The sequence below is a fragment of the Callospermophilus lateralis genome, chromosome 6 (assembly GCF_048772815.1).
Source record: "Callospermophilus lateralis isolate mCalLat2 chromosome 6, mCalLat2.hap1, whole genome shotgun sequence".
Lineage (NCBI taxonomy): Eukaryota > Metazoa > Chordata > Mammalia > Rodentia > Sciuridae > Callospermophilus > Callospermophilus lateralis.
Window position 1 is genome coordinate 59873771 of NC_135310.1, and position 12546 is coordinate 59886316.

A 12546-nucleotide genomic window follows, 5' to 3' on the forward strand; every position below is an offset into this window, starting at 1 on the left:
TTTTCTTGAACCTTAGGGTCAAGGTGTTGTGCGAGAGTGGTTTGATATTCTGTCTAATGAGATAGTCAATCCCGATTATGCATTGTTTACCCAGTCAGCGGATGGTAAGTTGTGTGGTCTTGATTTTTTTGGTGACCTGTCATATTTTTCAAACTACTTCAGTACATTTTGTTGATTCCCACAGTAACCCTGTGAACTAGATGAGGCATTCCCATATCAAAAACTGTAATTCAGAGTTTTTGTCTATATTGACACAGCTGACAAGTGGTAGAACCGAAAGTGGAACTTGACTTAGTATAGAGTTGGTTTCCAAATGTTTGTCTTGAGGTCCTGAACAAGTTCTTATCTGCCCTTTGAAATTTATTCAATTGATACTTATCCTTTAGCCTATTTTTTTTAATATTTATTTTTCAGTTTCCAGTGGACACATCTTTATTTTATGTGGTGCTGAGGATTGAACCCAGCGCCCCGTGCATGCCAGGCACATTACCGCTTGAGCCACATCCCCAGCCCTAGCCTACTTTTTTGGCTACCGTTTTCTTCCGTAAAATAGTGTTGCTAGAAATGGACTTAAAAAAAAGTCCTTATTTGGAAAAATAAAAATTTGCTAACCCTATTTGAGTTTCTACATCTAAAATTTAGTGTGATTCCTCCATTGTGAGAGTTCTGCTTCCTTTATGTTTCAAAAATAAATTCTGTTTATTCTAAAAGGAAAAAAAGATATTGGTTATGAAAACCAAAATCTAGAAATTGTGATGTTAAATCTTAACTCATAATATATTTATGCATGCTGACTTTTTTTTTTTTTCAGTTCTTTTAAGAGATCAAGACCTGACAACTACAAAGCTCTTACCTAACCATATAATACAGATGAACAGCTCTCTTTGTGGAAATGGTTTACAACCTATAGAGTTGTAATTTGATATTATAGACTAAATGGAATTGGTTACCACCTCATTTTTGTGAGGGTATGTTTGAGAGCTCTGTAATAAAGACTTATATTTGAAGTGAAAGTAGGATTTTAGAGTTCAGATGCTTTGCCGCACAGTTCCATTGTTTTTCCTGCAAATCTTTTCTTTCTCCAGTATTTACAAGTAGAGAATACCTAATTAATTGTAGCTTCTGACTGCTTCCAAACAAGTGTAGCAGCAAATCTCCATTTAATAAGAAGGATTACTTTAGGAGAGGCCAACAGGAGTGGCTGCAATGAAGCTAGGAAGCTGCAGGCATTCACCTATGTAATGCGCTCCTTGGGTATTTGAAATTACTTAAGAATATGGGACTGCCTGCTTTAATTGTGTAACCTTTGATTGTTTGCTCTGTGGTGAATTTAGTGTCTTTGTGAACAGTATGACAAGTTCAATGAAGCGCTAAGTTTAAAGATTTTAGGCCTAATCTCTAAAACTCAATTCAGCATATTTTAGGCTTTGCTTTTCTTTATAGTCCCCTCATTCTCCCTCTGTTTAGTTTTATTCCTGAAATTCAGATTTGATGTGAAAATCATTACTAGAGGTACTTCCTTAATACCACATAACAAAGCAAATGTTGAGGGGATAGACTGTAAAAATTGTGGTTCTTTTTGTAAACTACATGTTTTCTCTTTGGGGTCATGGTTTTAATAATAATTTAAAAATCTAGGTGAAATATTATCTTGTTATTAAGTTTAGTTTCATGAAGGAATTTCATTTAGGATTTAAGAGTTCCTGAATGTGGGGAACATCTGGAGAGACTGTTATTTGTAACAATTTTTTTTAAAAAACTTATTTTCTAATCAAATTAAGATGCCCATGATAGAGAAGCAGCTTATGATACTGTTTGAGTTTGGACTTTGGGGTTACATTAGGTGTTAATATTGGCTCTGCCACTTTTTAAATTTGATGTTAGACTAGTGAAGTCAACCTTTAATTGAAAATGGTGATAACTTGTTTTATAACACAATGAGAATTCAGTTAGTGGATACATCAATTAGCTGAGATATGAAAATGTTTATTTTGATGCTTGGCCCAAAGAAAGCATGAAATAAGTATTAGATACTGTTACTATTATTCTTTGAAAATAATTATGTAGTAGGATTTCCTTCTTGAAATTGTATTTTCAGGGCTTGAGATATAACTCAGTGGTACAACATTTGTCTTGTGTGCACAGGGCCCTTTGACTGCCAGCACCACAAAAAAAAGTTTTTCATTATATTTTGAAAAATATCTCAATAAATCATTTATCTGAATAATGGTTCAGAATTTTACATGCCAATGTTCAGTCAGCCCTCAGAATCTGCTAGTTATTGGTGCAGGTCCCCTCTAAACACGTCATAATTTGTGGATGGATGCCCAAGTCCCTTCTATAAGATGGTCTGGTATTTGCATTTTACCTATGCATATCCTCCCATATACTTTAAATCATCCCTAGATTACTTATAATTTTTTTAAACATTTATTTATTTTTTTAGAAGTAGTTAGATAGAATAGCTTTATTTTATTTAGTTATTTTTATGTGGTGCTGAGGATCGAACCCAGGACCTTGCATGTGCTAGACAAGCACTCTACCACTGAGCCACAGTCCCAGCCCCAGAATTTTTAATAGTGAAAACAAGAACCTGGGACTGTCATAGCTGTGATTATTTTGAACTTAAAAATTTTAATATAAATTTTATACTCTGTTTTAACTAGTTTTCAAGTTAAAAACTTATTTATTATTCCTGTCCTGAAGATTTTTATCCCATTTGCTTCCTTTTTTTTTCCTTTAAATTTCTCCTTATCTATTCTTTTTAAGAATCCAAATTTCCCAGAAAGTATTAGATAGTGAAAGAATTACACAAAGCTAGGAGAGGAAAATAGACTCATCAAAAATAAGTGCTGGTTCACCAGTAATCCTAATATTCACTATTTGAACAGATTAAAAAAAAAGTTGTGATATTCTCATTATAAAATAATATGGTTTTGGAATTATGGTTGTGCTGATCTTTGATGTCTTTCTTCTTCTCCAAGGCCTTGCTCTGTCTTTTCATATCCAGTCATACCTCATGACTGGAAATTATTCAAAGGTACTTAAGAGTGAATGATGAACTTCATGTGGCTTATTTAGGCCATTCAACCATAAGCTTCTAAATTTTTTCCCTTATATCTAATTAAATGGGTGACAGCAGTTTAATCGAGTTTCAACAATGATAAATCAAAGCTCAAAGTATTATCACAAATATGTATTCCAAATGACCAAACATTTCACTAATAATATTTTCTACTTTATTTTTCTTTGATTCTATTTCTGTTATATTTATCAGTTATCCTTTCTTTTAGCCTCAGTACCTAGAACAGTAAGTAGTACATAGCATGAGTTCATATGTTTCTTGAATGAATGAATTTTTAATCCAGGTTAATGATCATCACAGAAAAATCAGTGGAGTTGAAGTTGAGAAGTTGACATTAGGTTTTTCGATTGGACTATGTATTTTTGTGTGGTAAAATATGTAATATTGATCATTTCAACCATTTGAAAGTCTGCAACTTATTGACACTATTGACCTATTATGCTGTACAACCATCACCACTGATTCCAGAACTTTTTTGTCAGCCCAAGCAGAAATTCTACTTGTTAAATAACTCCTCAGTCTTTCCCTAGCCTCAAGTAACTACTTGAAGTATAATCTACTTTGAATATATATGAATTCACTTATTCTAGATATTTCATAAAAGTGGAATTATACTCTTAAAATTAGATTTTGACACTGTAACCAGTAACTGTTACTCTTGCCATTTTTCCTTTTACCTCAGCATTAATTGTTTAAACTTGATTATTTGCCATGTGAATGAAGTGGTTGACTTGGAAACTTAGATGATTTTCTGATCATTGTTTAACAGGCATTAAGTTCAATGACTAGGTCTATTAAGAACAGTTGTACATTTAAAAGTTTTAGTCTTTCTCATAACTGTTTGCTTTCCTTAAGAAGCAAAAATAAGTGAATAATAATTGCCCTGGACATATATAGATGAATGAGACAATATCTGCCGTAGTTTATAGCTTAGTATTTATTGCCACACTGCGTAGGAAAATGGGTGTTCATACGTGTATGTGTATTATCTTTTACTAGGTTTTTTGAAGGTATCTAATGTTCTTCCAACTACTTTCAGTTGAAAGTATTCTAAAATTTTCTCTTTATATTTGGACTTGTCCTGATAATATATGTGAATTAATGGTTATTTTCAGTACTTCCATTTCTACTGCCTGTTTGTGTATCCACAAAGAACATTCCTGTGGAAGTTTATATATGATTAGCTTTACTGAAGTTATATGTGAATTAATTTATTTGCATTTAAGTTATCTCTCTTCTGCATATAGATTCCTAAGTATAATTTTTTGGTATTTATTTTAATAGGAACAACTTTTCAGCCTAATAGTAACTCCTATGTAAATCCTGATCACTTGAACTATTTCCGGTTTGCTGGCCAGATCTTGGGATTAGCTTTGAACCATAGGCAGTTGGTCAATATTTACTTCACACGATCATTCTACAAACACATTCTTGGTATGGTTTTATTTTTTATTTCTGTACACATGTTTTTACAGTAATTTTCTTAAGCTTTTAAGGGTGAACTAAGTAGGTAATCAGTGGCATTTGAATGAGATAATTTTTATTTTGATTGGACACCATCTATGTGTAAGGCATTGGGGGTCAGAGGCAAAAAAAATGACCTATTTTTAAAAAAACACTTCTAAATTTTTGTTTTTTATTTTATCATGTATATGTTTGTGCAAAGAATACAATTTAATAAGATATTTGGTACTTCTGAAATTTTATGACAACTTACGGAATATCTATTTTAAAGAAAGATTTCATTGTAAAGATGTGGAAAAAACAGGCTTAATATTTAGAATTCCACATTTAGGAATTAGATCCATTTAAAGCCATGCTGTGAATTGGATTCTGTTTTGCAGTTTTTCAGTGTATCCGTAGAGGGCAGTATTTTACCATTAAACAGATGAGGAAAGACAGAAAAATGGACTGTAACTGCTGTGTTTTTGCATTTTTTTAGGTATTCCTGTAAATTACCAAGATGTAGCATCCATTGATCCAGAATATGCCAAAAATTTGCAGTGGATTTTAGATAATGATATTAGTGATCTAGGTCTAGAATTAACTTTTTCTGTTGAAACTGATGTGTTTGGAGCAATGGAAGAGGTGCCTTTGAAACCTGGGGGTGGAGGTATTCTTGTGACACAAAATAACAAAGTGAGTATTTGAATGTTTACCTTAATTATTGTTTGAAGTTTGGATTTGATAATTTGCCAGTTACTCTAAAATGTTCTGGTACTTGCTAGAAAAGCTTTTATGCTGTAGATTAAAACATTTGAGTTAACAAAACTATCAAATATCAAACTTGAATTGGAAAGGATCATTTCAGTATTGTTTTACCTAGGTAGGCTGAGATGGTTCCTAAAGCAGTCTGGACGCTTCAGTTGATCATACCAATTGTACATTTACAAATGCATTTGAAAATTTTAATAATACAAACTTAATCAAAATATAATACTTGTAATAATCACTATTTCAAAAGTGTGATTATAGGACTGGGACTGTGGCTCAGCGGTAGCGCACTTGCTTGGCATATATGAGGCACTGGGTTTGAATCTCAGCATTGCATATAGATAAATAAAACAAAGGTCTTTCAACAACTAAAAAAAATATTTTAAAAAAGTTTTAATATAGAAAAGAAGAAATACCAATGTTTAAACTTTGGAAATGCTTTTAAGTTCCAGTAAATGTGTTAGACCTCTTGATGTATATATTTCTAATTTTATATCTTGGTTGTTTTTATTATTGTATCTTCTCTATACATGTTATCACAAAATCTTGCATTTGTTTTAAATGTTGAAAATCATAAACTTTTGAAAATCATAATCAAATATACAATACAGTATTATATTTTGCTATATTATGAAGGACATTCAGAATCAGAAAATCTGGTTTTGAATTCCAGTTATGTATGAATAGCATCTTCTTGTTAAACAAACCTAAAACCTTTTTCCTTTCCTTAGTCATGTTTTAATTCCAAGACAACTTCAGAATTAACGATAAAGATTGTCTGTTAAACCATTTTGTAGGTTGTAGACTTTTTGTTGTTGTTGTTATTATAATAGTGCTGGGGGCCGAACCCAGAGAGAACCTTACGCAATGATAGTCATGTTCCCTGCTACCACTGAACTGCATTGCTGGCCCAAGACTTAGTCACATTTTAACAACTCATTGAGCCTCGGTTTTCTATATCCTATAGAACTGGAATAATAATACCTACCATACAGAATTGTCATTGACATTCTGTAAAATGAAAAGTAGTGCCACAGTCTGGCTGGGCACAAATCACGAGCCACTCACAGCTTTGTAGATTTAAACAGCAATTCTTTATTCCCGATCTCACACCGGCCTTCTACAAACACGTTCTGGGGAAATCCACGTTCTCTGCCCAAATCCACACCTCCACTGGGCTTCTGTCTCTCAAATATATTCTGAATCCCGTGAGAACTCAAGGGGAACTCAGGCAGCAGGATACTCCCTATTCTAAATGGGGAATGCCCTAAACTCAGATTATCCCAAACCGGGAACACCCTAAACACGGATCCGTCCTGGTCCTAGAGCAAGGTCACCTTACATGCAATGTCGCTGCAAAATGTCCTATTTCCACGAGTCCTTCCACTAAAGAAACATGGGGGTACGCTGGCAAGGAAATTGTCATACCTACTTGGCTGATGGCTCCCAGCAAAGTAGCACAAAAGTTGTAGTAGTAGTAAAGAATGCTATTGGGTAGTATTCTTTAAAAGTATGTTCTTAGTTTCACATATATAAAGGAAATTGTGAACCTGTATTAAGATATACAATTTTACTTCTTAAAACTGTTGTACTATACTTATACAAAAATATGCAGTTGAGTTATTAGAAATAAAATCGGGAGTTGAGCTTTTATTCACTATACTTAGAAATTTTTAGCTTTCCCTCTGATTTTGAATACAAGGACACTGAATCCTAAAGAGTTAATGGCAAAGGTGATACCAAAACTCAGGTCTCCTAATTTCAAGTCTAATGTTCTTCATGATGTTTGCAAAATTAATCATATTGAGGAAAAACCTACCTAGTTTTTAATATAATGAGTCATGTTAGAATGTTGAAAATTAAGATAGTAAAGTGCTTAAATTAATTTTGAAATTTGTATGAACTTGGGAGTGAATGAAAATATTTTAAAAATCTTTAGATTGTTCACCTTGTAGTACATTTATTATTTTATTTTACACTGAAGACCAACCTTCAATTAAAGGTAATGAATTCATAGAATCTTTTTTTTTAAGTTGTAGATAGACACAATATGTTTATTTAATTTATTTTTTTATGTGGTGCTGAGGCTCGAACCCAGTGCCCCACACATGTCAGGCAAGCGCTCCACCACTGAGCCACAACCCCAGCCCCCATAGAATCTTTATTAAGCAGGTGATTGCTTTTCAGGGAAGAACCATAAATGTAATTCTTATTGGTGAATACTATATCTGGTGAGTAGTTTGATGAAGTGGAATGACTATTTAACAATTCAATGATACATAGCTGTATTTATACTTGCATTTTCTAGCCACTCCACTAATGACATGATTTTTATTTAGATTTTATAAAATACTTATTAGTTTTTACATTCATGTTTTTTATTGGAATCTAGAAAGAAGGAAAATAGTAATTAAATAATTATAAATTAAAATATGCTCATGGAGGATGTACCTTTTATTGTGAGTCTTGTCTGAGGATGGAATACTATGGTAATTAAAGAGTTTGAAACATTTATTTCTAAGTGTAACACTTTTTAATTTGACCAGTTGCTTGGTTGATAATGGGCTAACTTTAAAAAAAATAATTAGGATTGATAATAGCAGGATCTCAGTCATAAATATGTTAATAATTATTTTCAACTTTTATTTTTCTCATATAAAAATTTCTCACAATAAATCGAGTCTCCATTTTCTAAAGTTACCAATATAATTGTATTATCAAATTTTTGGGTGTTTAGACATTTAATATTTTTTTAATAAACAACCAGATTAATTTAAAACTTAAAAATCTTTAGGAACATACCACATCTTAAACTGATTACTTGCCTTAAAATTGTTAAAGTATTTAGTATATAAATGTTCATTTAAAAAATCAAACCTGAAGAATATAATTTTTTTCGATTTATGCATTCTACCATGAACTTTACTGTCACTTTAGAACTAGTCCATTATTTACTTATATTTATAAGTATATAGTTGTAATTGTCATGTCTAGAGTTGAACTTTATAATTTTAACTGTTTTGAAATTTAAATGACTTGCCAAACTTATTAGTAAGAGAGAGCCTATTTAAACTGATTTCCACATGAGGGGGTTATTATTCCTAAATTTTATTAAAGGCCTTTGTTAATTACAGAATGAAAACAAAATGCCTTTTCTCTAAAATCCAGTATATTAAATGAATGCATGTAATACAGGCAGAAGAATATATATTAGTTCCACATTTGGATATGTAATGTTTTTAATTTTGTAGCTGTCAATGATTTGTTTTAAAAGCTAGAGGGGAAAAAATCCCTCATTGTTTTCATTTTGGAAAATAGTTGTATTATCAGAAGTTGAAATTTTAACATTTAAAGAGTTTTTCCATCTCTTTAAAAATAATTTTGATTATTCTTAAACAAAACCTGAAATATTAGAGCCATAATTCTTGGGTTAGATGCATCCTTTTTTGCTTAGATCTTCAGTTTCAGCTCTTGGAACTGAATGATAAACTACATGGATTTTAAATACTAGCATTGCTTTTACAATATTAATCATAAAGTTCATGCAGACTTGGATAGTGGAATGACCATGGGGTAAGGTAGGATCTCAGGGAATGGATGGAGGAGGCAGTAGGAGAGTTGAATTATAGAGAAATATAAAATGGTCAGGTAAGAATAAGGAAAGGAAGAAGAAAATGTTCTGGGCTTATCAGAAGGCACACAGATGACACAGAGCATGGCATATTTGAGGACCCACAGTAGCTCAGAGTCTTGGAGCTTGGCTTACATTGCATAATGAGTGAGAGAGAAAAGATGAGGTGGGGGAGGTAGACTGGGGCCAAATTATGAAAGACTGCACCCATAACAAGAAATTTGAGGCTATAGGTAGGGATGATTGCAAATGTTAAATAAGAGTTCTGGGTTTTTTGTTTTTTTTTTTTTTTTTCATTTTTGCTTTAAACTTAATTTTGAGCATGAAGAATGTGTTGAAATGGAACAATATTGTAGTCAGGCAACCAATAGGAGGCTGTTGCATTGTTTTCAGGGAGCAAGCATGAGGAGTTTTCTAAGGCAGTGGTAGTGAGAATGGAGAAGAGGACATAACTTTAATAGAATTTATAGAACTTGGTTGTAATTGTTTGGAAAGATGAGTAAGAGGAAGGACTAAAGGGCGATTGCAACTTTTGTGGATTAGGGTCCCAAATGATTCATAATGTTGCCATTCTACTCTCTGTTTATCTCATTGCCCTTTAGTTCTTTTTTCTAATGATAATAATAGGATTACCTTTTGTATATTTCATATACTTGAATTATATACTTATAAATTTTTCATTTACTGTAGTAACCTTTTGATTGAATTATTTCTCTTTATCCAATATGAAAATAGCCTTAATAGTAAAACTATCTGGCATTCATTAGGTGCTTATAATGTGCTAGGCAGTGTTTGAAGTGCCTTATGAGTATTAGTTTAAACAAACCTGTTCAGGTGAGGAAATGGAAATATATAGGGCTAAATGGCATCACCCAAATCACAGTTAATAATTGGTGAGGCTTGGATTTGAACCCCTGTGCTAGATACATTTTTTTAAAAATAGTTTTTTAGTTGTAGATAGGCACAATACATTTATTTTATTTGTTTATTTTCATGTGGTGCCAGGGATCGATGCTAGGCAAGTGCTCTACTGCTGGCCCCTTAGATATATTTTTAAACCTGCTTTTAAGCAAGATACTGTATTCTTTAGGAAAAAAAAAAATTGAGTTCTCAGTGGAGAAATTTTGAGACAGAGTCTTGTTAAATTGTTAAGGCCTCACTAAGTTGCTGAGGCTGGTCTTGAACTTGAGATTCTTCTGCCTCAGCCTCCTTAGCTGCTAGGATTACAGTTGTGCACCACTGTGCCTGGCCCTTTTATTTTTTGTATTGAGATAGGGTCTTGCTAAATTGCTTAGGCTGGCCTCAAACTTTTGATCCTCTTGTCCGGAGTCACTGGGATTACAGGAGTGTGATACCAAACTCATTTGATATTTTCAGTAAAAACTATTATATGCCAGAGCAATAATAATCAGGGAGATAAATCCAGGAAGGAAGGTTTTGTTACCAACAGTTTTTATAAACAGTGAATTGAATTATGTCAGTAATAAATTTAAACAGTTGATTGGTTAAAAAAGAAAATCCAACAAATGAAAAAACCCACAAACCATTCCAAACAATTTTATAAATGTGGTCAAGAATATCAATCTACTTAAAGGGGGAGAAGAGCATTTTGTTTTTACTATTAAAAATTATTTAACTGTTATTCAAATAACTGTGCTTTATTGAGGTGTATATCAAGAAATAATAATAAAAGATTTTCAAGAAGGAAATTAGTTTAGAGAAATGTGTCAATTTTCAGTGTCCCCAATGCACTCCATAGGAGGACATAATTTAGGCCTAAAACCTGAAGAAAAGTTAAAATTTTAAGGAATATCTTTGAGGGATGATGTTATTCATTTCACATATTAAGAAGATTAGGAGATTACTAAAGCAAAATGTTTCTATAAGTAGACAGTAATTGAACTGGAATGTAAATGTCTGAAAGTTGAATCACCTTAGTCTTAGTGTGCATTCCGTTTATAGTTAATTTTCTCTAATATCTTTATATCAATTATCAGGCTCAGAGGTTGTGCTGGAAAAAAGTTGCTAGAGCTCTTTTTTTACTCTCTCTCTGTGGAGGCTTTCTAGGTTGAAATTTTCTGTGTGTTAACGTATTATCTTATATATCGTCACTTCTCCAGTTTAATTCCATAGCATCTCATATTTTATGCCCTCAAAGAATTGACTGCAAAACTCATTAGGAACAGTATATGCTATCTGTTGGGGATAAAATATCTTTATTCTTAGCTTTTATCAGTTTTATTATTTTTAAAAAATTTTAATTATATTTTAACAAATTATGTTTGTATATATTTTATGGATACAAATTGATGCTATGACTTATGAATAAGTCAAGCTAATTAACATATCCATTACCTCAAATACTGACCATTTTTTGTAGTGAGAATGAATATATTAGTTTTTTTAATACCTTAGAGCAAAGTCAGATTTTAGATTTGATTTATATTTATTGCTTAGTTTTGAAACTTCTCATTCCACTGTTTTATGGATTGGTTATCATCTATATGTGCACTGTTTCCCTAAAGCTTATATGCAACAGTGTAATTTTGCAAGGATATAAAATCATCTATAAACCCTTTATAGGTAATGGAAGGTAGCTATTATATTTCTGCATAACAAAAACAGTTGAAATGTTAGTGTGTAAAATTAGTAAGTGTTCATAGTAACAATTGGATTGCCAAGAAGATGTTAATTTGTGTTGTTTTATTTGAAGTTGTGCTATTTAAAGAGACAGGGAAAAATATTTTAGAGGCAGTTTGATTAATCACAGTTATCTTTCACTTATCTTTATTCTACTAAACAACTCAAAGTTTATAATGACTGGAATTTTATTATTTTACTGAAAGGTAATTTAAACCAAGAGACAGTCACATTTAAATTCCTTAATTGCTATGAGGATTAGGATGTGATGGAGCTGATTTTCACAAATCGATATCTGGTAGCTATGGACTGGTTACTGAAATAAATACAGAAAATAATTAATGTTTGAAGGAATAAAAGATAAAAGTGTGAGGAAAGATTAGTACACATATAAAAATTTGAAAATTGAATGTATGAGGACATAATAGGAATTGATAAAGAGAATGTGTATTCCAATAGATATGGAATGCAACTAATATAGGTAAACTTTACTTGGGCAATTCACAAATCTTATTTTCATACTTTATAATTCGTTAAGACCTTTTCTCCTCAGTGTTTAGAGTATTCACTCCGAGTTATTGAGAACTCTACATAGCATATTGCTTTTAACTCTCAAAAGTTTTACTTAGGCCAGGTGTGGTGATGCATGCCTGTAATCCCAGTGGCTCAGGAGGCTGCAGCAGGAAGAACTCAAGTTCAAAACCAGCCTCAGCAATTTAGTAAGGGCCTGAGTAACTCAGTGAGACCCTGTCTGAATGTAAAATATAAAAAAAGGCTAAGGATGTTGCTCAGTGGTTAAGCACCACTGTGTTCAATGCCTGGTACTAGGGGAAAAAAAGTTAGAAGTAATTTAGAAAAATATATAAAGGATAGCATCCAGTAGTTTATATACACATACATGTATATATGATAATCATTCTTTCTGGTCTGTGCCAAAATACATTTTTTATTATCAGTTAAATTTTAATAATAATGT

At 32.1% G+C, this 12546-nt stretch overlaps 1 protein-coding gene across 1 annotated transcript in view; it reads left to right on the forward strand.

The window, feature by feature from the left end:
• Positions 1-12546, forward strand: part of Hace1 (HECT domain and ankyrin repeat containing E3 ubiquitin protein ligase 1) — a 79715-nt gene that overhangs the window by 55585 nt on the left and 11584 nt on the right. The window contains exons 17-19 of the mRNA XM_076858388.2: positions 17-104; positions 4370-4519; positions 5028-5224. Coding sequence (XP_076714503.1) covers positions 17-104; positions 4370-4519; positions 5028-5224 — 435 coding nt within the window. The remainder of the gene's footprint in view (positions 1-16; positions 105-4369; positions 4520-5027; positions 5225-12546) is intronic.